The sequence below is a fragment of the Podarcis raffonei genome, chromosome 2 (genome assembly GCF_027172205.1).
Source record: "Podarcis raffonei isolate rPodRaf1 chromosome 2, rPodRaf1.pri, whole genome shotgun sequence".
In the NCBI taxonomy this organism is placed as follows: Eukaryota; Metazoa; Chordata; class Lepidosauria; order Squamata; family Lacertidae; genus Podarcis; species Podarcis raffonei.
The window spans coordinates 71,825,000-71,850,377 of NC_070603.1; the positions used below are offsets into that span (position 1 = coordinate 71,825,000).

The window sequence follows — 25,378 nt, forward strand, 5'->3', positions numbered from 1 at the left end:
GCATTTTTGTCACATCAAAGGGTGGGTGAATTAGTTTCCCACAAATACTCCCTTCACCCAAAGTGTTACCTTTAGAAAACACACATGAACCTGACAAGTGAACACTTGATGCCATACAAATTGATAATTTTGAAAGGTCCTTAGTGACCAGTGCTTTAAATTAAAATCCACCTGCCCAGAAAACTTGATGGTTTGGGATTAGATTTAGGAGTGGAATAGTTACATCCACCCCTTTTAAATATTTCTTTTAGCATGATTCTGTGGAGAATTATAATTAAAAGGCTGAAGGTTTTGTATTGTTTTGGCAGATCCACTGGCCTGCATCTCAACAAAGGATAGAAGAGTGCGTTCTTTCAGGGAAGAACAGTAATGTAAGTACTTCTGGTATGGTCTTCAGGTTTATAGAGGATGTGGAAAAAGAGTGGAGGCGAAGGAATGCTAGTAACGTGGTAGGATGATGAAAGCTGTCCTTCTGAAGCTTCCTTCCTCCCAAGATCTTTAAGATTGAAAGCCACCAAGCAGTGGCAATTTGTATTGCTCACACCACCTCAGGGATATGCAATATGAGCAAATGATGATGCCCTATTGCCTATGACTGCCCTCCTCACTTCCTGTTTATTCCTGAGTCACAAAAACCCTGGTTCCTTGTGCTGCACATTCATGTACACAAGCTAAAGCCATGGTCATAATTCCTTGAGTACCTGTACAAAAGTTTCCAGCATTTGAGCAGAAACATTTGTGTCTGTGTGGGTGTTTCAGAAACCCTAAAATACAACACAAGTTTTAGTATGTGATGAAGTGGCAGTGCTCTGTTTGTAGTTGAAAAAGCTAAGATACCAAAGACGGAATTAAATAGAAAGATTTTGAAGAAAATGACATCACCATTGTAAAAGTTTGCTAGTTTCTGGAAGCTAAAGTGCAGTGCAGTAGGTGATGAAGTCATCTTTTGGTCACAGGGTTCTGCTTAGCACTGGAATTGAGTGCAGCTGTAAACTTGCACTTCCCAACCGCTGTTACAAGAGGATATAATCATGGCCACGTTAGCCAACTCTTGTGTCTTGTGCAAGCTTTCTAAAGGCAAGGGCTGCTAACACTTCTAGGGGGTTATGGAATATTGATGTATGGCACATGAAAGTGAAGATGCCTTGTCTTTTTTTAAATATTTTTATTGGTTTTTAACATACAAAATTATAAAACATACCATACAATTTATCACAAACAATGCATTTGTGATGGACTTCCATCAGCACCTCTGATAATTCTCCGTCTTAATCACTTCTTACGCATTCCTAACTTAATATTGCCTTTACATTCTTAAGTGAAGATGCCTTGTCAGCAGTACTTTAAAGGAACTGGGGGTTTTGCCCAACCCCAGTTAAGTCTATCAGCAGTAACGTGTACTAAATTTCAGTAGGAGGAAGCAAGAGGTCAAAGGGTTACCAAGCTGTTTCCTACAAGGCACAGTCAGCCTTTGGCCAGCTGACCTTGAACTCTGTCCTCTTGGGATTTCTCTGCTGCTACTGTTTGGGGCTCAGTCTTAGAGCAGCTAAGCTGGCTTAGTAAAGGAAACTGTTTGCTTGCATTTTTCCCATCCTACTGAACTCTGTTATCATGGCCCCAGCCCAGTACTGTTTTGATTTGCCTAACTGGAGGTTTGAGGCAAAGAGGAAACATGAGATGTGAGAAGGAAACTGGACTCTACAGTCAGACACACTGCATGGAGCTCCATGCCTAGTCTAGAATCCAGTCAGTAAATGAACTCAGGCCTTGACAACACAGGCCTGCATACATTCTGGGAATTGCTCTTCTTGCCCTCTGGGCCTCACTGCTATCATTTACCTATTAGATTTTCAGTCCACCCTTCTCTAGCCAATCAGTTCTTAGTACCTCTTAATGAGTGGGAATCTAAAGGCTGACCTTAATATATTTTCTTTCCTGGCATAGATAAGTCCAGAGATTCCCCTTCTGCTTAGTTGGTTATGCTTTGGTTATTCAGGGCACTATTTTCTGGCTTTTGAAAACAAGCAGGAATGGGTTGGGAGTCCAGGATTTGCCACCCTGACACCAAGATATATTATTGCAATCTTACAGTTATTCTTTTCTCAGTTTTCAGAAAAATTGGCTGTGAGTTGGGAGTTCTGAGCGGCACCGTTTATAATCTGCTTCAGCTACAGATGTTGCAGTGTAAGATGTGAGCAAGGAATGTTTGCTCCGGAAGGGGGTTTAGTTCAAAACTCTTCCAACAGGAACATGACTTAAAAGGAGTGCAGGAAAATTGTCTCTGAAGTGCATCCAAAACTCATTGCTGGAAAAGGTGTTGGAGGGGTGGATCCAAAAGGTTTATTTGTGGATTTTCAAAGTGCGCCAGACCTAGCTTGCCTCAATTTTAACTGGAAGCAAATGTTGTTGAAGAGGACCATTTGATACACAGACCATTCAATGTGGTCTGATTTTGTGACTTACTGGGTGTTCAGGGAGCTTTCATTTAATGCTGAAGCAATTACCTGATTGCTTCAAAATATGTGTAAATCACTGCTTAGGCCATGCTGAACAGAGGATGGAATTGCTCCATTTACCATAGACTGACTAATCTCCTTAAAGTAGATACAATTTCATAGGAGGCTGGGACTAACTTGCCATCTCTCTTTGTTTTCCAGGGCGAGTGTGGGAATTTCATCCGCCTTATCCAGCCCTGGAATCGAACCCACTTGTATGTTTGTGGCACTGGAGCATACAATCCTGTCTGCACCTTTGTCAATCGAGGCCGTAAAGCACAGGTGAGGTACTGAAGGAGCATATGGCTGGGACTGCAGCCAGATCAGTGCTGGAGAAGCATATGGGCTTGCTCTTAGACCATGCTAGGAAAGCAGCCTCTGGCAACATTCAACAAGCAATAAGGGATTGAGATTCGAGTCTTGGGTAATGAGATGTGGAATCTTCTCAACTGTCTTATGTTTGTATGTTTGTTCAGCCCATTCATATCCCACTTCTCATCAAAGGGAGCCAAAGGCTGCATACATGAATCCCCACCCCCCACTCCCACCTTTACGTGGCTCTCATTTATCATCCCAACAATTCTGAAAGGTAAGTTAGGCTCTTAGGGATTCACCTAACCAGCCCCATCAGCAGAAGTCCTGCACAAGGAATTCCACTTTGCACAACAGGGCTTTACACACACACACACACACACACACACACACACACACACACACTGACAAGGAGATGGAGCTCCAGGTTTTGAAAAAGGTAATGGGGACAGTGAAAATATCAAAATAAAACATGTAGACATAGTGTTTCCTAAAAACTAATAATAATAGGGTAGGAAGAGATGAGGTGTTGGGATCAAATATAAAGTAATTTGTAACTAGATCACAAGAAGCATACTGTGTTATTACTTAAATGTATTGTTTTAAACGTCTGATATTATCAGTAATTTTAATATATAGATATTATGGAAACCACTTAGAGGTTTTGATGATTAAGCATTATTTAAATCACATTAAATACATAAAGCCTAATCCTAGTAATCCCCCACTGTGCAGAATGAGACTTTCTCCTAAGTATGGGAGTAAATGTATAGAATTGTAGCCTTAATTTGTGATAACCATTATGTCATGCAAGACCCTCCATGTCACATAAAATTTGTCAGACTTTAACGGGTTCTCTAACTTGGAAGTATGCCATATTTTACTGAACCATTTCCAAATTTATGGAATCTTATCTGATTTTTATTTACTGGTAACCAGATTTTTGGCTGTCATTAACATGTTCCCAGTTAGCTAATAATTGCACTTGTTTATGGAATCTTTCACTACAGACAAGTAAAATAACCTCTGGTTTTAATGGAATTGTTTATCATAGTCATTTCCACCCAGTATGCCTTGGGGGACACACACAAAATATGTGTGAAATCAGCCTTATTGTTATAACAACTCTAACATCATGTGTTCTTTATATTTGCTTAAACTGTCTAGTGTTAGCATCAAATCTTTAAAATAATACAAGGAGAATCTGCTTGCATAGGTGTGAATATATTTTCCACATTTATTTTATCTTCTGACAACAACTTAAAAATAGGAAAACCAATTGAAAACCACTTTTGTAAATGCTCTTCTTACAGTATCTTGTTTAGCAGGAGTAGCTAAACCTCATTTCAGGGTCTTATCTAGCCCCCAAATTGATTTCTGCCTTCCCACCCCCAACCCCAACCCCATCCCACTAATTTTAGCAGCAGAGGCAATATGTTTTTGGGAGCAAATGCATAGTTGTACATAAAGTCAAACCCAACAAGCAGATACACATTCAGACTAAATACAGGTCATAAATATTTGACGAGGGGATTTTGATCTCCATAGAAGTATGTGTGTATATTTGAGAGAGACAAAAGACTTCTGCATGCTGCATTCTCTGGCCATACCCTGCCATTCCTGCTTCTCTGGCAGGTCACCCTGCCAGCGCTAACTCTCTGCTCCTCCTCTCCTCAGGCTTTTGAGCTGAACCAGTCCATCCAGCAGGGAGGACGGGGAAGTAGAGCAGTTGACTCCTCCCTCCACCCGTCTCCAGTGGAACGCAAGGTGGGAATCGCGCTCTGCCCTGCCATGCTCTTCCCCAAGGACACAACTGGCTCCTTTCTTAGCATGCCTGAGCCTGGGCACTCTAACTTTCATTTTCAACTGGCATGTACCTAACAACTAACTAACAAGGGAAGGGGGCCAGACCTATGGGAATAGGACTGGCCCTTAAATTCACCCCCCTTCCCATCTAGCAATGAGCGCGCTTCCTGTACCGCCTCTCCTTGCGTCTCCTCACTTGAACTAACTCCTTCTTCCCCAGGCTCGCACAAGGTTTGTGCCAGGAAAGAACACTCTCAGGATGTTTGACCTTACTACATATAGTATAGAACCATGTCCTTGACTGTTTGAAATTGAGACAAATGGACTTGCTGTTTCAAAGAAAGGTTTGCTTGATGTGAGGTGGCATGAATAACTAGATTGGGGTAATCAAGGTTGTGATGACTGTGGGAGCAGGGGGTGGGGTGGGCCTATTGTATATGCTTGGTTGTTGTCAGGAGTGTGGACTTCATTAATGATTACATACAGTTTTTGTAAGTATGTTTGCTGAGAAATCATGTAAAAAAAGAAAATGATGAGAAAATGTGTTTTACTTGTGTATCGGATGTAATGTATGCTTCTTCTACTGATTATTGCAAGTCAGGAAGCCATCCCATTAATTTCCTTTCCAGTTTTCTCATTGTTGTCATTTAATTGATAAGGATGACCGTTAGTTGGGAGGAAATTATGAGATTTCCATTAGTCTCTATTAGTAGAAACTTTGTGGGCATGGCCCTACAATTGGCTAAAGACTTTGGTGTGGGAATGAACTATTTCAGTTGCTCATCTCGTATGGTTTCCCTCTAAGAAACATTATCAAAGCAGCATGGAATCCAGCCATATGGCAATTCCTACATTGCTCTGTGAACATAGGAGTTGGTCCTAATTAACAGAACCCTTTTTATGTCAGATAGTATTAAGGATGGTATGTTTCCCCATTTACAGGGTAGTGCTGAATAATTAGATTGATTGAGAGGTTGAGCTCCTAATGTGGATTTGTATGGGACTAAAGCCTCCTTTCACTCAGCAGTAGGTACTCTCCCATGTGTGTTCAAGATGGTGCACAAAAAAAGAAGACAGGAAATGCTATATGCTATTCTTGTCAAGGCTGAATAGTCTTGGTTGGAGTGTTTGAAACTTTCACAAGAAAACAACTGAACCTAATCTTGAGAATCTTAACTTTCCTTAAGGTTTTGGTGTTGCTTGATTGTAAATTGGAGAATCAGCCTAAAATGTAGTGCTCTGATTTCTTAGCATTTTCTTCCTTCTGTTGGATTCTCTAGTTTTGATAATGCCTTGTCTTACCCCTGGAGTCATCCTCGTAGCTGTTTTCATCTAAATCTGTAGGGCCTTATTCTGTGCTGCTGAGCTGTAGCGGGGTCATTGTCAAAGACATTTATTATTGTTGTTATTATTATTATTATTATTATTATTACTACTACTACTACTACACAGTGTATAAGTAACATTGGGTTTTCTTTTTCTCTTTTCTTTACTGAATGTTCCATTTTACACTTCAAAACAGAAAACTCACAAGTGGCACAATCACTTTTGCATTTTCCACAAGAAGCACATTTTTTCTCAGTGCTGAACAATGGCATTTGACACCAAAGCAGTCTGCCCACATAAGCCCAAAGCTCTAAATAAAAAGGAAATGCAACTCCTAAGCAAAATCATCTTTCCAGAAAGAATGCATGTCTATGGGTTTCCTAAACGGGTTGGCACTCAACGCCGCTTGTGGGAAGATGTGCCACACACACACACCATTCTCAGTTTCTATACAGAGACTGAAAGTCTTCCGTTCCAGTTTTTTATTATTTATTGCATTTATTAGTAGGAAAAGAAGTTCTCAAGCTGACTTAACAGCATGGTATGACATGTTCCTCTAAGGGCAACACCTTAAACTACAACTAGGTGTAATTATCTGTAGGTATAACTGCTTAGTAGCCTGCATCTGCTGTCTGCAGGATTTACTAGAACTATAGTTTTGTGTGTCAACACTTGGTCTCATTCAAAAGGGGGTTGGACTCGATGGCCCTTGTGGTCTCTTCCAACTCTATGATTCTATGAAAAGCCAGCTTTCATTTTCCTGCTCTTTGTAGCTTGAATCTCCAGCTTCTACTTGATGTGCTATTTATATTATCACTGATTGCTATTAGCCAGTTAAAATGCATTGCACAATGTCTGGAGCCATCCTACTTTCCTCACTCCCTTGGGCATTGTCACCATGTGTTTGACATACATTAGAAAGAGGAAGCAAGTCTTCACTGATATCCTGCCACTGTTGACCTCCCAAGCTGTTAGCACAAGGAGGTGGGGAAGAGAGTGGGATGTATCAGATGATGAGAAAGTTGCAAAGGGAGTGGAGTAGAAAACACACTTGTCACATCCTACTGCAGTCTGGAACCCTTCAAGCCCCCTCTTCTATCTTTTGGTAAATTGCAGATCCCAACCACCACCTGTGGATGGAACCTATAACTGCACCAAATAATACAATTTGTGACATTCCCATTAGCACAACTCTTGTAAACTGTGTTGTGCTTAAACTTCAAACAGCTGTTTTATCCCAAACATATCAATCCTGTTCCATTTATTTGTATACCATGTAAAGAAACTGCATTTGCACTTGTCTCCAGTCAAGTGGACTTCTATGGACAGGTGTCCCTATCCCCACTTTAATAAAGAATCCTTGCAACATTTAGTGCTCTTTTCAATGTCATCCGTGAAATCCCAAGAGTGCCACAGGCTTTAGCAAAATAACCAGGAGTCTCAAATTATGAATCAGAGACAGAGGTGCAGACAAAGTTAGCTCAGCTCAGGTTCCAGATACAAACACAGGAGGCTCATAATGCCCAGCTAAATGCATAGTAGGGAAAGTACTTATTAACTGTAAGATATATGCAGGATCAAATCATTTGGTGAAAATAAAAAATAAATTTAGAGCTGAGACAAATTGAAAGGAATTGCAAAATAAGAGGGTGCTTGTGTGGCATTAAAATGTCATCAGGTTTGATGCACCACCACATCAATGCCCTTTCCTCCACAGCCACCTGCTGCACCTCAGTTGACTAGAATTGAGCCCTGGCTAAGGGCGTAGAGGCTGGGTAGGCTTATGTGGAGGGAGGGGGTTATTTTGGGACCCTGGTCCCAAGCCAGTTAGACCCCTGCACTTTCTTACAAAAACCTGTCATTATTCAAGTGTCTGTATCTAGTGAGAACTCTTTGGATATGTGTCTGTGCTGGCATTAGCTGGTATTTCTGGCCCCCACGAAGCTGTATGCTGGGACCACAAATTCCCTATGCTCATATTCATGTCTGTTCTTTTATCTCATTCACTCATCCCAACTCTAGTTCCTTATGCTGCTGACTCAGCCCATTCTGCTAAAAGTAGCTGACTTTAGCCATTCCTCAGGTGAAAGATGAACTACAGAAAGGGGTTTATTCTGTCCAATCCAATCCATCTTGAAGACAGCATCAGCATCATTTACCAAAGATCAATAGGGTGAATGCTGTCAAAAGAATGAACTCAATAATAGTCTGAGTTTAAAATATTTGAACCGTGTATCTCACACTCCCTATCTTTTCAGTCCTTACACCACCCTATTCTTAAAACACAAAGCCTTTAAACTGCTCTGCTTTCCATTCGTTGGATGGAGGGGGGGAGCCCTGAAAAGTTGTCACATTTTTGTAGGAAAGATCTGTTAATAAATAGCCACAATTCTAGAACAGTAGCTGCACAATGGCCAATTGGACCCTATTCAACAAAGGAAGATGTTTAGCTTAGAAAAACAAGGGACAGTATCAGTAGTAAATCTTTTTCATGGCCAATACAGATATAATAAAATATTTTAACAGACTTTTGTTTTCTTTAAAAACATGCTGAAGTCATTTTTGTGACATTTTAATAAAAACATTTTGGGTAAAATTATATGAACACATATGTATACTTCCCAATAAATCAATAATATAAAAATAAGTATGCTCCAGCTAAAATTTACATCTCATTTAACAGAAGCTATTTAACAGTTCATGCCAATGTTTGTCTACTCAGAAGTAGGTCCAACTGAGGGTACTTTCAGTTGGATGTTTATTGTGGGATTATTGATTGTTTGATCGCCACATTCACATAACATTGTTGGCATCAAAATGTTAGCCCACATCCTCCTCACTCCAAATTAATCTGCATAGACCCTTTCTAGAGGAAATCTGATATATACCACCTGTTGCCAACAATCTTGTTTGCAATAGCTCAATGACCTGTTTTCATATTAAACTCCTGTCTGGAAGCAGGGGCCTACTCTCAAGTAAGTATGTCAAGTTCTGCAACCTAAGCCACTCCCATCGAAATAAATGGGAATTAAAAGCAGTGCCAGATTAAACCCTGTGGAGGCCCCTAGGCAGTCGAAATCCTGTCCTTCCCCTTGTGCATGCACTCTAATGGGATAATATTGAACTAAGAAAACTTGATTGTAATTTTCTTTCAGATCAAATCAATATTATTTTGATCCGTTGTTTCAGGGCCTCTAAAATGCACAAGGCCCTGAGGTCAGTGCCTACTCTCCGCCTATTTGGTAACCTGGTACTATTTAATAGTGCTTAACATTGGCAGATTAGGTTTAATGTTTTTATCAAACCACAAGAGGAAACCTCTTAAACCTTTTCACGACATTTTTCTTTAATTTCTAAATGGCTTCCAGCCCACTAAAGCAGTGATTTCCAAACATTTCATTAAAAAGATCCACTTGTGGGATTTCTTTCCCAAATGTTGATTCTACCACCCTGGCTTGGCAGTCTCTTCTCCACTGCTCCTTCTGCCACATTGGCACCTACAAGCATTGCCAGCATCCTAGCAACCCTCTTATAAGGCCAGAAGTGGATCCCAGTGTACCGCTTGTGAGTCACTGGAGTAATGAGTCATTAGTTTCATGATAGGAGGGATTCAAATGGCATTCACTCACTCTGCATTTCTCAGCAATATTTAATGCCTGCATCCTATCTGCTCTGCTAATAGCTGTTGGTTGTCCTCTAGGGGGTGGGGGGAAATGTGACATCCATGATTTATTGTTGTTTCATACCCAGAAGAGGTTGTAGCACAGGGTGTCTGAAGGCAATCTGAAGTTCATCAGTGCCTAGGTACTACTTAGTAATAGTATGTGGTAACTTGACACTTACCTGTAGTGTTCACATATTACAGCACACGGTTGTTTCACTTCACCCAGTGGTCATACCCAGTGGAAAAAGTCTGAAAATGTAATGTTGTGTGCAAACATTGCAAGGAAAACGATGAATCTTTGGCTAGAATGTTACATCCAGTGTTTTTTGAGATGGAGAGGTCCAGATGTATGAATTTTGGGAATGGCTTTGTAAAGTAGCACCATGCGGATAAAGATGGTGGGATACACTGTTTTTATATTAATGTGGGGTTTTTTTTCATTTACAGAACAGGTTTCTTTAGGAGGAGAAATGTTACTTCTGCAACTTTAAAATGGGACACATATTTGGGAGGTGTACAAAAGAGTTAGAAAGTGAATGTTCCTGTAAATTGGTCAATGCAGTAACTTTAGAGAGTGGCTCTGCTGCCACATTTCTTAGGGTTGACTTGAAATTGATATAAAACTTGTAAGAGTAGCATGTATACAGTACTGCAGTTGCTAGGGTGATGTTTGCTCCAGCTTTCTACATGGTTTGGTGGTGATTTTTCTCCATGCCTCCACAGGGTCTCTGAACAAAATAAAGTCTGTAGTGGCATGGAAAAATAGCTTTGCATGGTGAGGTAATGAACTCACCAGTGAGTCAGCCACCATTGAAAAATGATTTAAAGCAGCTTCCATGGGGTAGACATACTACATGCCAGGATTTCTTACATTCCACTTCTTGTAACCTTGTTGGACGAAAATTCCACTCCAGAGAGATGCGGTTTGGACAGTATGATTCACGTATTCAGCATCTTGTGTTCCATGTACTTTTAGATGCTCTCTGATTAAAAAGACTTGTGAAGGCCTAAGGTAATAGTGTGTGGTAAAGCAAATCATTGATCTACCTGTTGCCTTGCTTTCCAGGATTACATATTCTACCTGGAACCAGAGAAGCTTGAGTCAGGAAAAGGAAAATGCTCGTATGACCCAAAGGTGGACACCGTATCAGCATTAATAAGTGAGTTCCATGGTTGTGCAACATCAGTCATTCTATAGGCATACAATTGTAGAGTTGGAAGGGACCCCCAGGGCCATCTAGTCCAACCTCCTGCAATGCAGGAATCTCAACTAAAACATCCATGACAGATGGTCATCCAGCCTCTGTTGAGAAATTTCCCTTCATTATGAGTTCTAAAACGATATCAGGATTGATAAGGGGGAGAGGAGCTATGCTACTTATAAGCATGCAGCGCAACAGCTGCTCTGTGTCAGGAAATGGTTTTGGCCATCCTCAGGCATGGATGAGTTAGCTGGAAATGTCATCGGAGTTAATGGGGAAAGATCATGGCCTCTCGGATGCTGATAAAGAAGAGAAAGGACATACTATTCACTAAACTGCAGTGTCCCATCTGGTGGGAGAAGAGGAGGAATAGGGCTTTGGCGAATAGCAAAGTTCTGAGAGGTTCCTTGGCAAAATTTCACAGATGACATTTATGCCACTTCGTTATGGTCCAATCGTTTCCACTTATCCATCAGACATGATTATTCCTCCCACTGCCCTAGCATTCCAAAACAACACAATACCTGATTGGCCAGCTATATTCATGTATAGTCAGCTATATTCTGACTTAAGCCAGCTATATTCTGACTTAAGCCAGCTGCAAATTTCATGCAGACCCCTCTACTTCCCTTGAGAAACCTGGTCCTTTCCATTGGTCATGCTAGAGTTACCAATGTATATTTTACTCTTACCCCTTAATATCTGTATATAAATATATCTTTGAATGTTCTCATCTTCTTGGATTCTTATATCCTTCCCTCACCACATAGACCCACCTTTTTTCACTCAACCCCAGGTTGATTTCAAGTATGGGCATCCTCTGAACTTTGTCCTGTGTGGCCATACCATCTCCCGCAGGGCCCCTCCATCTCCAGTTCAAATGGTGGCTCAAGCTCCACAGGGCTTTCCCCTATGTGGAGGGCTGGGGTTACAAAACTTCACAGCAGGGAGATAATTAGGAGTGGTATCATTGTCCTACTGACCCTGGGCCTACTACTGGCACAACAGCTGCACCACTCTCCCCTAAGAGTCGGTTCCAGTGCTGGCCAAAGTTCTTTCTTCCTGCAAATCCCCCAACCCCTTGATATGGCCTGGCTGCCTCTGATCTTGTCCAAGCATTAGTATCCATTTACACGACAAGCCCCAAACTTCTTAATTAATCTGAAAGCAGCTGCAGCACTGGCCTGAGACAGGCAGGAATTGTGCCCTTGTACCAGTGGGTTCCTGTCTGAGTGCTGGACCTGATTAGCAGCTTTGCTAATGAACTTAGGTTCATTTCTGTAAGCCTTACTAATTTCTGTAAAAGAGATTCAGTGCAGCGGTAGGGAAACTATGGAAGGGCACCTAACAGTTCATATGTTGTGCATGACTAATAATCTTGATCCTTTTCTCCCCTGCCTTTGATCATTATGAGGTTTCTTCTATCAATGAAAGGTCAGAGCAACAAGAAAGTGCCCCTTCTACAGAGACCCTGCTTTCCCCTTGTCGTTTCTTTTCATTCCCACTCTCCAAGAACAATTCACACAGATTCCAAGTTTGATCTCACACTTACTACCAAATAGGATCACCATACCACCACCCCCCAAAAATTCTAGCATTTAATTAATTCATCCTTAAATATATAGCCGTTGCATGCTGACAGCAGCTTCAGGCATGACCTGAATGAAGTCAGGAGACCAGGAAGTGCAGGTGCTTTGCCTTTTTCCTTTCCCCACATCTCTTAGCCAGTGTTACTCGATACAATAATTATTGTGCATGGACAAGAATTAGGAGATACAGTCCCCCTTTACTCTTTATTTCATGTTTTAATTACAAATTTCTGAATTCCCCTGAGTATTAGCACCTAAAGCATCTGAGTTAGGGGCGGGGAACTTCTTTTCCTCTAACTTCTAAGTTTGTCTGTAAGAATTGTGGGTGATGCCACCAGAGTGGTATGACATGGAAAGGCTGCATGTTTCCGCAAGGGAGAAGATGGGGAAAACAGCACAGAACAGGTTAACCCTAAACTATTTAAACTATATTAGGTGTGAAGGGCAGTTGATACACCTAGGGTCAAACTAGATGAGATGCAGGAAATCTGTGATTGGCTCTCTTGAAGTTTTTTGGTGTTTGGGTGGTGGTGGTTTTTTTTAAGCAGCTGCGGGGGGGGGGGGGGCTTGAACAGAATGTGGCAGTGGCACTGGGAGAGGGATTAATCCCCCCCCCACACACATGGATTTCCCAGTCTAAATCACATTTCCCCTCAAAGCTGAGAAAAAATATATATGGCTGCCTGTATACTATTTTTCCCTATCAGGCAAATAGTAGAAGTGGCTGCAGTTTAGACAAGAAAAAAGGCCTTGGTTGAATTCTCCCTCCTCTGAACACTGTGTTCAGAGGTTGTGTGTGTGAGAGAGGAAGATGGAGAGAGAAAACTCTAATCAGAGCTTTCTTAATGAGTTTGAGAATGAAAGGACTACAGAAGGAGGGGAGTTTCTCCTTTTCCTACCCATTTAAGAGTTCTGAGCAAATGAATGAATGAATGTTGAGGATCTAAGAGAGATAATGGTTTCAGTTTCATAGTCTGGCAATACTGTCTGTGCCATCCATGCCCAAAATAAAACTTTGCATTCTTTTCTCACATGGAGATGTACAAACCCCTGATGCACAACTTTTTTGGGGGGTGGATGGAGGTGGGAAAAGAAGAAGGTTGAGGTACTTGTCTTCACATCATTGTTCAAAGTGCCAGTGAGTAGCTTCCCTGTTTCTGCAGGTGTCATTTAAGAAGTGAACCATTCCAGGCATTTCATATCTTTCCCCCCATCCCTCTCTTTCACAGAACCAGTGGGGTGAGTGGTTGGGAATCCTGCCTCAACAAAACTCTCAATTAAGTTCATTAAGTTTCTTCCCCCTATCCTCTGTTGCCCACAGATGAAGAACTCTATGCTGGTGTCTACATTGACTTCATGGGCACTGATGCCGCCATCTTCCGCACCATGGGCAAGCAGACTGCTATGAGGACTGACCAATACAACTCCCGTTGGCTAAATGGTGAGTGAAAGGGGGGCAGACTGCAGAGTTTGAAGTGCAGAGGACAAAAAGCAAGGCTGCATTCATGATCTTCGTGTTCAATGTCCATGCTACATGATGGGAATTGTGACTTGGAGCACAGAGTTTCCCTCTCTTCTTTCCTCTCTCTGTTTCAGAATATTATTGTAAGAAAGAACATGTGAATAAAAAGAGGCTTTAGTTAAGAAAACATTATACTAGCAGGAGCGTTAACCAACAACCCCCCTCCCCTTTGTCTTCAAGTTCCTTCTGTGAGCGCACACTGTTCCATGGTGACTTCTCAAGTCTGGCTTCCTGAGGGCTTCATGCCAAGTCATACCAGCTGCCTACAATTGGTTTCTTTTATCTGTCCATATATAGCCAGCTCAGTGGGCTTTGTTGTGGGTGATGGAATCTTAATTTAGCTCCCTGGACCCCCTTCTCATCCTGGTGCCCTTTGAGTCTCCTTTGCTGTTACGGTGTCCCCATGACACCTATCATGCCCTTCTTCTGTACTCCCTTGTTTTCAGTCCTTGATACTTGATTTTGCTGTCGCCTTGCCCTTGCACTGACACTTGTCCATACTTTCTGTCTAGCTCCCAAGACACCAGGAATAGGGCTCTCCTGCCCTGTTCGTGCCTTGCCAGCCTTAATCGATATGAAATGCTCCATCTATGTGGAACACGAAATACAGAATCTGCAAATGTTCCTACTTCATTTGGGCTTTGTAAAGCACATCGCTGAAGAAGTCATTGTCTTCTATAATTTTCTTTCCATAAAGAAAATATATGTGCTAAGTTAAGACATCTGGTCATTTCAGGAGTGTGTTGGTATTTGACTAGTTTCGCTTTTTGCTTGATTCCTTGGCTCTGGTATATGTCCCCTTTTGTGCATTCAAAAGCATTTTGCTCCTGGAATTATTTCTCTACACACAGTTGGTGGTGAAGGGCAGGTTTGTATTCTTGTCATTTCTGATAACTGATCCAGGGCATTTAATCTCCTGCCCTCTCTCCTCCAGCATGCATCATGGAAAGGGATCCAATGAGAGAAGGTCTCAGCTTCCTTTTTGGTTGCACCTCCAGCTGTTGTGAAGCAGCAAAAACAGCTGAGTAAACTGGGGTTGGGAATCAAATTTAGGGAGATGTCATTTTAGTAACCCGAACAGAGCTATCTATGAAAGCAAATGCTGGATTATAAGGGTGACCATTTGCCTTCCATGGCAATTCTTTAGCAGTGATGGCTCTAGAGAAAATACCAACATATCCCCAAATTGCAGGGCTTCCAAGATATTCTTACAAAAGCTTTTAAGGCAGACAGGTGTGCTTGCAACCACATAAATCTTACAGCTCCCCCCCCCCACCGCAAGCAAGGGAATTCTTGGTACTAATGATGAAGGTTACTGACATTAGACTTATGAACAGCCCAGGCCCAGAGTTTTTCAAAGTATGGTACACAGCTTCTTTTGGGCGGATGCATAGAGTTGTGTTCCTGACAACTTACAGGTCCAGTTACCTCAGCACACCAACGTTATGTGGGTGCAGAAATTTGGCGATAGTATGTGTATAAGAAAGCACTAGTGTATGTGTGACAGAATGTAATATGGGTGTAACTTGACTGGTAATATGGGTGTGTCACTAGATGAAACTCACCCTGTTCTTACACAGGAGAGGCCTAGGCTTAACTATTCATAGTAGGGTTTATATTTAAGTAGAGCAGCAAGGCGTTGCACTTCTGTCAAGGCTGCCCACTGTCCACTTACTCCTGGGGTTGCCGTATTTCAAAAAATAAAAACCAGGACACCCTGAAAGTTGAGTTTTTTTGTTTGTTTTTTTACAAAAACACCAAGAAAACGTGATTTTTCAATTGACTTTCCTAAGATCCAGGACACCGCCGCCTTTCAGAGGTTCCTCCCGGGTGTCAATTCAGCATTTGAAATCCTAGTAATGTCTGGGAAAATCCGGACGCATGGCAGCCCTACTCACTCCCCCACCTAGAGGATGAGGATAAGGCACTTCTGGAACAAAACTGTATGTTTCTTTACAGAGAAACTTTAGCATTATTTTTCAGCCAAGTCTCAGGTAGACTTTTCCCACTTAAAATGGTTATCAGTGTTCTAACCTGCAACACCCACTCAGCCCCTTCTTTGATTTTATTTCCCCTCAGGGAATCAAGACCAGTTTGCTCTGCTTGGCTAACCCCTCTCAGACAGTTTAACACCTGCACCTGCCAACACTGGCTTTTAATTTTTCTTTCACCGAGAGTCAAATCTCTATTTCACTGCTAAAACTGTCAGCATCTAACTTAAACTCCACACTCTCTTTCCTGATTTTCTGATGGACTCACCAGTTCTCACTGGTTGGGGGGTCACTAGGAGGCAGACCCAGGGCCTGTCCATCGCAATATGAGCTGGTTGTCTGGGAAAGCAAAATGATGTGAAAGAAGCTGGGCAGGTGAGATTTCCACATGAGTGAGGGACATGTAGTGTGGGGCAGGCAGCACTTCTCTAGTACTTTTTCCCCAGTAGGAGAGAGGATGTCATCCATACGACTGGGATTTGCCAGTGCTGCATGCTTGCGGGGTTGGAAGGCAGGACATGCAGTATTCGTTTATTTACGTGGCAAGAGCCTTTCCTGCACTGTTTTAAAATGGGCATCTGTTTTTTACATTAAACGTATGTTAGAAAGCAGCATAATTGTCCCACAGCCTGTTACAAACAGTTCATAATGAACCTCAGCACCATATAAAAAGGCTGTGCATTACATTTTGCTTGGTGTTGTTAAAGTTTAATGTTTTACTATGTTTTTATATATGCTGGAAACCGCCCAGAGTGGCTGGGGCAACCCAGTCAGATGGGAGGGGTACTACTACTAGTAGTAGTACTGCTACCAAGCATTCCTTCACTGAGCTTGTGGTGGCAAATATGGGAGTTATCCCATTTCCTCCTCATAATGGCCCTGGGAAGAAATCAACAATGTGCTGTGTTGAGCTTCCATTACAGCAAGCATCTCTGCATGCCTGATGGAAGGATCCTCCTTTCCTTCCTCATGCACTGTTCTGGGGCTTATCCTGACTCCCCCAGGGCCAATTGCAGGGGAGGCAGGGGAGGGAAGCTCCACTATGCAAACAGAAGTCCTTGCACAGGGCTTCTGCTGATGGGAAGATGAATCCCACCCATTGTGTGGTAGGCTAGGCTGAGAAGAGTGACTTGCCCAAGGTTACCCAGTGAACTTCACGGCTAATCAGGTATGTGAACGCAGGTCCTCACAACCAGCATCCATGGATCAACACAGCCACACTTTTGGACTCTATAAGGGGTGGGGTGTGTTACTCCAGAGTCTGTCATGATGAGCTCCTGCACTTGAAAATTTATCACTGTGCCACTGAGGGACGCAGAAGAACTAGTTGCTTTGGGGGGAGGTTATAATTTCATAAAAGTTGAGAAGCACTACCTGCCTCTAAGTTTTGGGATGCCATGGTAAAGCAATTTTCCCTGCCTGTGATTTCAACTGCTATTCACCCTTTTCAAGCTGAGCTGTGTAAGTAAAGAACTCTTAAACTACCTCATTTTGCATTACAAATGAGGTGATACAAGGGATAGAGCTCAGGACTCCAGCACTGTAGACTAAGAAGGCTTAGTTAATCAATCACATGGCCATGTTTCCTGCAGCAGCCTAGCAAACAGCTGCTTAACTCACTGAGCTTTATGTCAACTTCTTTTCTATACTGACATGAAGATTTGGTTCCCTAGTTTTGGCCTGTGATACAGGACAAGCCACCATCACATCCAGTAAAAGAATTTTAGTACCAAAGGCAGCAACGGATTCAGAATTCTTTTCTGAAGTTTGGATCATAACAAGCCTTAGAGTGTGAAACATTGACTGAAGTTATTCAGAACATCTTTTATTTGGGCATTGAACAGAATTTTAAGAAAGTGTTAATCTATAGAAGTGGTCCTTTCCCTAGTGTTGTAGAACATTTACTGGTTTAAAACACGGACCCTACCTGATTAACACCAGTTAATTAATTTGGAAAGATTGGATAGAGAGGAGAGCCAAAGAGCTGATTTAGGACAAATCTGTATAACCACTAGGCCCATGTGTGCTTCTTGCTGACTCGTTCCACAGGTCTTCTGATCTGAACAGGTCATTTGACTCATTTGTCGTGATTCAAGGTGGCAGTGTTTGCATGCCACAATAAACCACATCAGTAGCTGCTGGCCTGCCAGGAGGAGCCATCATAGACTGAAGAAACAAGCAGCTTTTGTTCTTACAGTTATTTTTATAACTATGTAGTTTAATGTTTTTGTAAGCCACCTTGGGACTTGCTTTTCAGCTGTAAGGTGGGACTTGCGTTTTAAAATAAATAAAATGGAATAATATATGCACAAGTTGAGCAAATGTTGACAGAGATGAAATGCCTAGAAGCTGTTTGATTGCGTCTTAAGTGCATTCCGTAAATCTTCATTTTCAACCTCGGCTAACACTATTTTGTGTGACCACAAAAGGATTCCACAACTGATCAGGAAAGGTACAGCAAAATGAGAGCCCTGAACTGAACAATCAGGACTTGTTTGAGAGCGGTAGATGTATTAATCTGTTGCAGGAAAAACAACATACCTATGGCATCTTAACTTGCAGTGTAAGCCTAAACATGTCTACTCAGAAATAAGTCCCATTGAGTTCATTGGGACTTACTCCAGGTAGGTGTGTATAGGATTGCAGCCTTAGTTGTTGTTATATAGGTTTTCTGGATCAGACCTTATTTTGTCAGATGCATCAGTCCTGAGTCCCACAGTGAAGTAACAGTTGCATGGCACATACTTCACGTGCTCAGATTTTCACTCTTCCACTCAACCAGTGGCATAGTTGTGAATTTTAATGTTCAGGAGCTCCTGACACCCCTTATAGTTCATCCACAAGGAGAATCCAAAAAGTCCTATACATAATTTCCTGGGGGGTAAGCTATTTTGAACTCTGAGGATTACTTCTAATGGAATAGTTTCAGTTTATTAAATGCATTGAGCTTTAGCAAAAGATCTTCAGCCAGCTGAAAGGCTATCTTTTGCCTTACCAGAAATGCAGACAATCTTACAGGAAAGCAGAGACTCCATCAAAGAAAAGAAAATACGTGTATGCCCTCTGCTTGATTAGTTTCCTCATACTCTGACTTCCTTTATGGTGGTACACGACAAACTTGAAAGCCTCACAAACATATTGCCTCATTCACTTGCCAGAGCAAGGAAGGTCTGTCAGTTACCCTGGTGCTCTGGCAGATGACATTGTTGCTCCTGCCCTGAAAAATGTACCAGGGGGTGTTCCCCCTCCATTATACCACTGCACCCTACCCACATTTCAGCTCTCTTTTAGGATGAGGTTGGTCCCATCAAAAATTTACATGGCAACTTTTGAAAGCAAAATCAGTGTGGGTAAACAATAATGGAAAGGAGCTTCCTGCATTCAAGTAGAAGCTGCGTTGGACATTCGGCTTCCAAAAAACATTTGCAAACCGGAACAATCCCGGGTTTGCAGCATCTGGGAGCTGATTTGTTCGACAACTAAGCCGTTCAAGAACCAAAGTACCACTGTACTAGCAAATCTTGCTCTATTCTTTGACCAACTGAGAACAGAAAACTGTGTTTTCTTTTACAGAAAGGTAGCCGTGTTGGTCTGCCATAGTCAAAACAAAAAAATTTTTTTCCTTCCAGTAGCACCTTAAAGACCAACTAAGTTAGTTCTTGGTATGAGCTTTCGCGTGCATGCACACTTCTTCAGATACACTTGAAACAGAAGTTGCCAGATCCCTCTATATAGTGAGAAGGTGGGGAGGGGTATTACTCAGAAGGGTGGTGGGAATGGGTGATTGGCAGATAGCTGTGATGAGGCTCTGAGTAATACCCCTCCCCACCTTCTCACTATATAGAGGGATCTGGCAACTTCTGTTTCAAGTGTATCTGAAGAAGTGTGCATGCACACGAAAGCTCATACCAAGAACTAACTTAGTTGGTCTTTAAGGTGCTACTGGAAGGGAAAAAAATTTTTTTGTTTTGTGTTTTCTTTGAATCTTTCTTTCTCCAAGCTTTGGGGAAGACTAGGTATCGGGTCAGCACCCACTATAATAGAAAAGCCTATAGAATTTTGGTTGTTAGGACAGATACCTACATTCTGTTCTCCCCACTTGAGCTGTTTGAAGGAGCCACAATATGTCAGTGTAGAGCTCTATGAAGTAAATGTGTGCTCCAAAGGGGTGGACCCAAGCCTTTGCATGGAGCCAGTCCTCACCCTATATCACTTTTCAATGAATAATTTGCTCTTGAATGAAAACAAACATCTCTCAGACAAAGCTGTGCAGGGTGTGAGACAAATTGCTGCACTTTGCTAAGTAAACAACATGTTTCAGAGTAATGTGCTAGGAGCATCTGTCAGGTGATAGGGGCTTGAGCCAATTCCCTCACCTGGCAATATGCTTTATTCACTGCAACAATAAGATAAGTTCAAATCTTTGCCAATGCAGTACTGGAGGGGAGACATGAGGAAGAAAACACTCACATCTAGAGATGAGGTGCTGCCTCTTCCAGTGGGGATGAATTATTGTGATTGCATGAGTGTACTGCATACATTAACCTGAGTACACATCTAAGGAACATTTTTAAGATTTGAGTTACTTAGCCCCCAAATTCAAGTATAAGCTGCTGTTAGGGTTCTTCTAACAGCGGCCAGGTGACCTATTCCATGGGCTGGTGAGGAATCACATGTAGCACATGTGAGGAATCACATGTAGCACAAAAGCTCTGGGTCCTGGAGTCTGGAAAGAACATTCACCCTTTCAGACCATGTTACTGTTTAAACTACTTTTTGCAGACCCAGCGTTTGTCCATGCACAGCTCATTCCAGACAGCGCAGAGAGAAATGATGACAAGCTCTATTTCTTCTTCCGAGAGAAATCTACTGATTCCCCACAGAGTCCTGTTGTCTACTCCCGCATTGGTCGCATTTGCCTGGTAGGTCTTGAGGATGAATGAACATAGGTTTGGTTGAGAGTTTACTATAAATTCCATGTATTTGGCCCCTTCTCTATAATACCATTAACAAGGAGTTCCTGGCACTGTCTGGGAATTTTTTGAAACCAATAAATACTGTGATTTTTAAATAGTGTAATTTGTGAATTTGCCTCCTTCACCCCCAAAACTGAGTAAAGTCATGTTTTGGCCCACCATCTTGAATCAAAATTGGCACCCAGCACTCCAAAATCAACAACAACCTCAGTAACCTTTGTGCCAAGTGTGATGATGAAATCTCAAGAGGCAGCCAAACCTATGTAAAAAATGAGCACAGTCACCCTGAAGTCCCATTTAAGTCCACCATCTTGGTTCAAAATGGCACATGGCACCCAAGCATCAAATTAGACCCCCACTTCTGCCTCAGAAATCCTTGTGTCAAGTTTGGCAATAATATATTGAGAGGTGTCTGAATGTATAGAGAACAAATAAACAAAAGAACAAATAAACAAGGTGTCAATGTATAGAGAATGAATGAACAGATAGACAGACAAACCACTTTCCAAAATATATAGTAGATCACCAACATCTCTTGTGAATGGCAGAAGCCATTGTTGCTCTGAGCTCCTCCAGTGCCACTGTTTCTGCTTCCTCCTTCCTATATTGTCCTCTTTGGTATAGCTTGTGAATAGCTGGGAGTCTGGAGTAATTGGGCACTCCTTTGTGGTCATTACTCTTTGCCCTATTTCTGTTGTGTTCCACTGTACGGAAGTGTACAGACTAAAAGTTGTGTGTCTGATAGCCCAATCCTATCTGTGCACACTACAAACACTGATGTGGCTGCAGGCAAAAGCACTGTAGCTTTCATAACACTTTTTGTATCCCAGAACACTGCTTTCCTTTTATTTAGAATGATGATGGAGGCCACTGCTGTCTGGTGAATAAATGGAGCACATTCCTGAAAGCACGGCTCATCTGCTCTGTGCCAGGGCCTGATGGGATTGAAACACACTTTGATGAACTCCGTGAGTACAGTGAGGAATGGGACGTTTTGGGGGAAGGGGAGTATGGTAGACAGGACTCTTAAATGCTAAGTGACCTGACATCTTAATAGGTGCCTTGACTAGTGGAGGCATAGACATTTAATGATCTCCACCTAATGGCCTGTGGTCTGGGTCTACTCTCCAGAGCTCCTATCAGCTCTCCCTAAATTTTAATCAAGGTACAGTCAGAAGTTTGCACACCATTTTCACTGAATCCCCCTGCCCCCGCAAATGTTAGGAATAGAAATACACTTCACAGCAACATTACACATTTCCTGTGGATTGTGTATGTTGCATGCCCATATTTCTATGTAGTGCTGTTCCTAAGCACATAATTGTGAAGCCCTGCCTGGTAAGTGATGGTAATGTTACTACAGAGCCCAAATACCCATACTGGTGATCTGTGCATCAGTCTGTACTTCTGGTGGTCTGTGCAGCAGTCTACACTTCTGGCACCCAGGCTTTTCTGTGAAGAATAGAGTGGTCCTCAATGAAAACAGAAGTTGGCCAAATGTACTCGATGCTTATTTTTTTAAAAAACCAAGAATTACCAGGGCTTATACATGTCTGCAAGTTATCCATTCTAAACTAATAGCCTACCCTCTAAACTCAGATGTGATTAAATCTGACAAGTGGGACTAGCTCTGAAGAAACTTGACTCAAATGTAGCACTGAAAATTTCACCTACCTTACTGGGGTGCTGATGGCAAAAATCTATAACTAATAGTCTCCTGGGGCTTGACAGTACAAGGAATACAAGGTGCCCAGTACTTGACCTCCGGATCACTGTATATAAGAAAATTGCAGTGTTTGTGGAGAAGGCAGTTGGTTTTTATGGCTTGAAGAGATCTTCGTAATTATCTAGTATAGTTCTCTAAGGATCTGCCACAACCCTAACGTTCCTAGCAGATTTCCCATTATAATAGAAAAATATTCAGCTAATTTTCAGCGTGCCACAATCAGAGAAAATAATACCCAAGGCTCTCAAAGCCTTATGCTTCTTGATATGATGCACTTGTTCGGATAAGTAAAATATTGACATTTAGCCAAAGCTGTAGGAAAACTAACAGTGGCATCTGAGCAGGTTGAAGATATTGTAAAAGGCAGTTTGGAGGAAAGCCACATGTGCTTAAATGAAAGGGCTGAGATAGAAGAAGAAAGGAAGAGGTTAAGAAACAGCAATGTCTTTTTCATTAACGTTTTCTTTTGAGTAAGGGTTTGTCGGGCAGTATGCTTCAGTAAAAAGGCCCTTCAAACAAATTTTGCTTTTCTTAAAGCAAACGTTTTAAACAAAAGCAGAAAATATATCCTTGCATATTAGGCAATGCTGTAAAAGCTCATTCCAAACAAGGTTTTCAGCTTAATTTTGAAATTGTAGCTGAGGTCCATCACAAGTACTTTTGTGATGCTTCATTAACAAGCTTTCAGCAACTATCAAAAAATGGGGAGAGAGATCCCACTGTGAAAATGCTGTGTGGAGTCAGCTTGACTTGGTCTTGCTGTTTTCGGGGGTAGGAGAAAATGAAGGCATCCAACATTGGCATAGTTGAGGTTGGGGATCCCATTCTTGGCAAAGGCAGCAGACCCACCTCCTAGTAGGCTGTCAGCCAGCTTTCTCTCAACACGGGCCAGACAGATGGCTGCTGGTCATTCTGCGAGCAACCCCAGTGAGGCTTTTATCACCTTCAGTGGCCTTTGATGGATTGTCTCCTACTAGAGAGCAAATTAGCACTGTCCCTTTCCCTACAATTGCTTTGCTTCCCAAAATCACTACCAGATGGTCTATAGGATACCTTGATTTCCTGACTTCTCTTGGAGAGGGAATGAATTCCGAGCCTCACCATAGCCATTGTTCTTGCCTGAGTGAGAGTGTTCTCTTCTGCCACAGCTGGGGCTGAATTAGAAGTGACAACTAAGGGACACTCTTGTGCAGGCCTTACTGTGGAATCGCAATGTGAATCTAAATGAGAAAGAAACCTGAGCACATCTCCGCCTGATAATGAAAGTCGTATAAATAGGCAATTCAATCCTACTGACATGACTTATCATTCTTTTTATTAGAAAGAACAAAAGTTTTTATTAGCTACTATTAAGGACATTAGTTGGAACGCACTTCATAACAAATTAACTTGACCTGGCTTAACTATGGCCACCGTCTGGCTCGACTAATGTCTGGCATAGTCAACTGTGGTCCTATATCTGCTTGACCCTGACCCAAGTTCTGGGCTGGGCCAGCTTGCCTTTCCAAGTTTCCTGATTTATTTGCCTCACTTCACTCAAGACGAAATTAGATGTTAGAAATTTTTTCACCTTCTTCCCAGTAGCACGGGTGGAACATAAAGTGTATAGCATGGCATCTTCATAACGTGTGTATCTGCACCTGCCTCATCTCAATGGCTATAGCCAGAAAGAAAATGCCCGGCTCAAATGCCATCACTCCACATGGTGTGTTCTATTAGACATTACCAAAAAAAGGGGGAGGAAAGAGACAGAGCAGCAGCAGTAGCAGACGTGTCTTTTGTCATGCCCAATTCTGTCCTTGGTGAATTGGTTCTGTTTTGACTATCTCAAGGCAACACTGTATTCAGTTCTTCTTTTCAGATTCAGACTCCCCTGCCCCCCCTCCAAAAAACACGCCATGAGTTGCTAACTCTCTCCTTTCTCTTCAAGAGGACGTCTTCATCCAGCAGACCCAGGATGTGAAGAACCCCATAATTTATGCTGTTTTTGCTGCCTCTGGGTGAGTGCTCAGGGAACAGAATTTGGAGACCTTCCTTCCATTCTCATGCCTGTTCAAGCTCACAACTATAGAAGGCAAAACCCCAAATTTAACTCTGAAGCAGAAAAAGTTCCAAAAGCAGACACCATTCCATCTTGTGGTGATGTGTTCCATTTCTAGCCAAGAAGGGAACGTGGTCTTAGACAGGGTCACCTTGGAATTTTCTGGCAGAGCTGGAATACAGCCCAGAAGCACTTGCTTGCCAAGCTTGGGGTTTTCCCACAAACTTAGCTATGGCAGCTGTAGTTGATGACTTGATCCCCTGGGGAAGGCAGGTGGAGTACGTACATACACACACATCAGGATCTATTTACGCCTCTGCCGGGTCAAGAGGGCGTCAGGTCCTTTGTTAAACCAGCAAGCAGCAGCAGCTAATGCCATTTTTCTCAGTGCTTGTGGTTGGAACAACTAATCCTGGAATGTTATAACTTGGGGACGTGGCCTGATAACTCTCCAGCAGCTGCTTGAGGCTGGCCCCAGAGCACCAAAATTGCATTGTCTTATCCTACCCACCCCCACCTCTTTTCTGGCTTGGTGCTCTGTGCCAGGCAGGAAATCCCTGTTTCTCTGGAGTCTATGTCATTGCACATGTTCACAAAGGTTTAAGGACATTTCAAGGGCTTGCCAGCAGCCAAGGCTGAACAGAGATGCACAACATGTTTCCCCTTTGCAGCTGTGACAGCCAGGAGGTCAGGATGCCTGAGAATATCTGCTGAAGGCAGGGATGGAA

General features: G+C 42.3%; 1 protein-coding gene across 7 annotated transcripts in view; it reads left to right on the forward strand.

Annotated features, from left to right (window-relative positions):
• Window positions 1-25,378, forward strand: part of SEMA3F (semaphorin 3F) — a 118,146-nt gene that overhangs the window by 82,460 nt on the left and 10,308 nt on the right. For 6 of the 7 annotated variants that reach the window (XM_053377398.1, XM_053377399.1, XM_053377401.1 and 3 more), the window contains exons 4-11: window positions 309-371; window positions 2,658-2,777; window positions 4,485-4,574; window positions 10,670-10,763; window positions 13,716-13,835; window positions 20,690-20,829; window positions 21,737-21,851; window positions 24,540-24,609. In XM_053377398.1, coding sequence (XP_053233373.1) covers window positions 309-371; window positions 2,658-2,777; window positions 4,485-4,574; window positions 10,670-10,763; window positions 13,716-13,835; window positions 20,690-20,829; window positions 21,737-21,851; window positions 24,540-24,609 — 812 coding nt within the window. The remainder of the gene's footprint in view (window positions 1-308; window positions 372-2,657; window positions 2,778-4,484; window positions 4,575-10,669; window positions 10,764-13,715; window positions 13,836-20,689; window positions 20,830-21,736; window positions 21,852-24,539; window positions 24,610-25,378) is intronic. The other variant, XM_053377405.1, reaches the window with a different exon arrangement.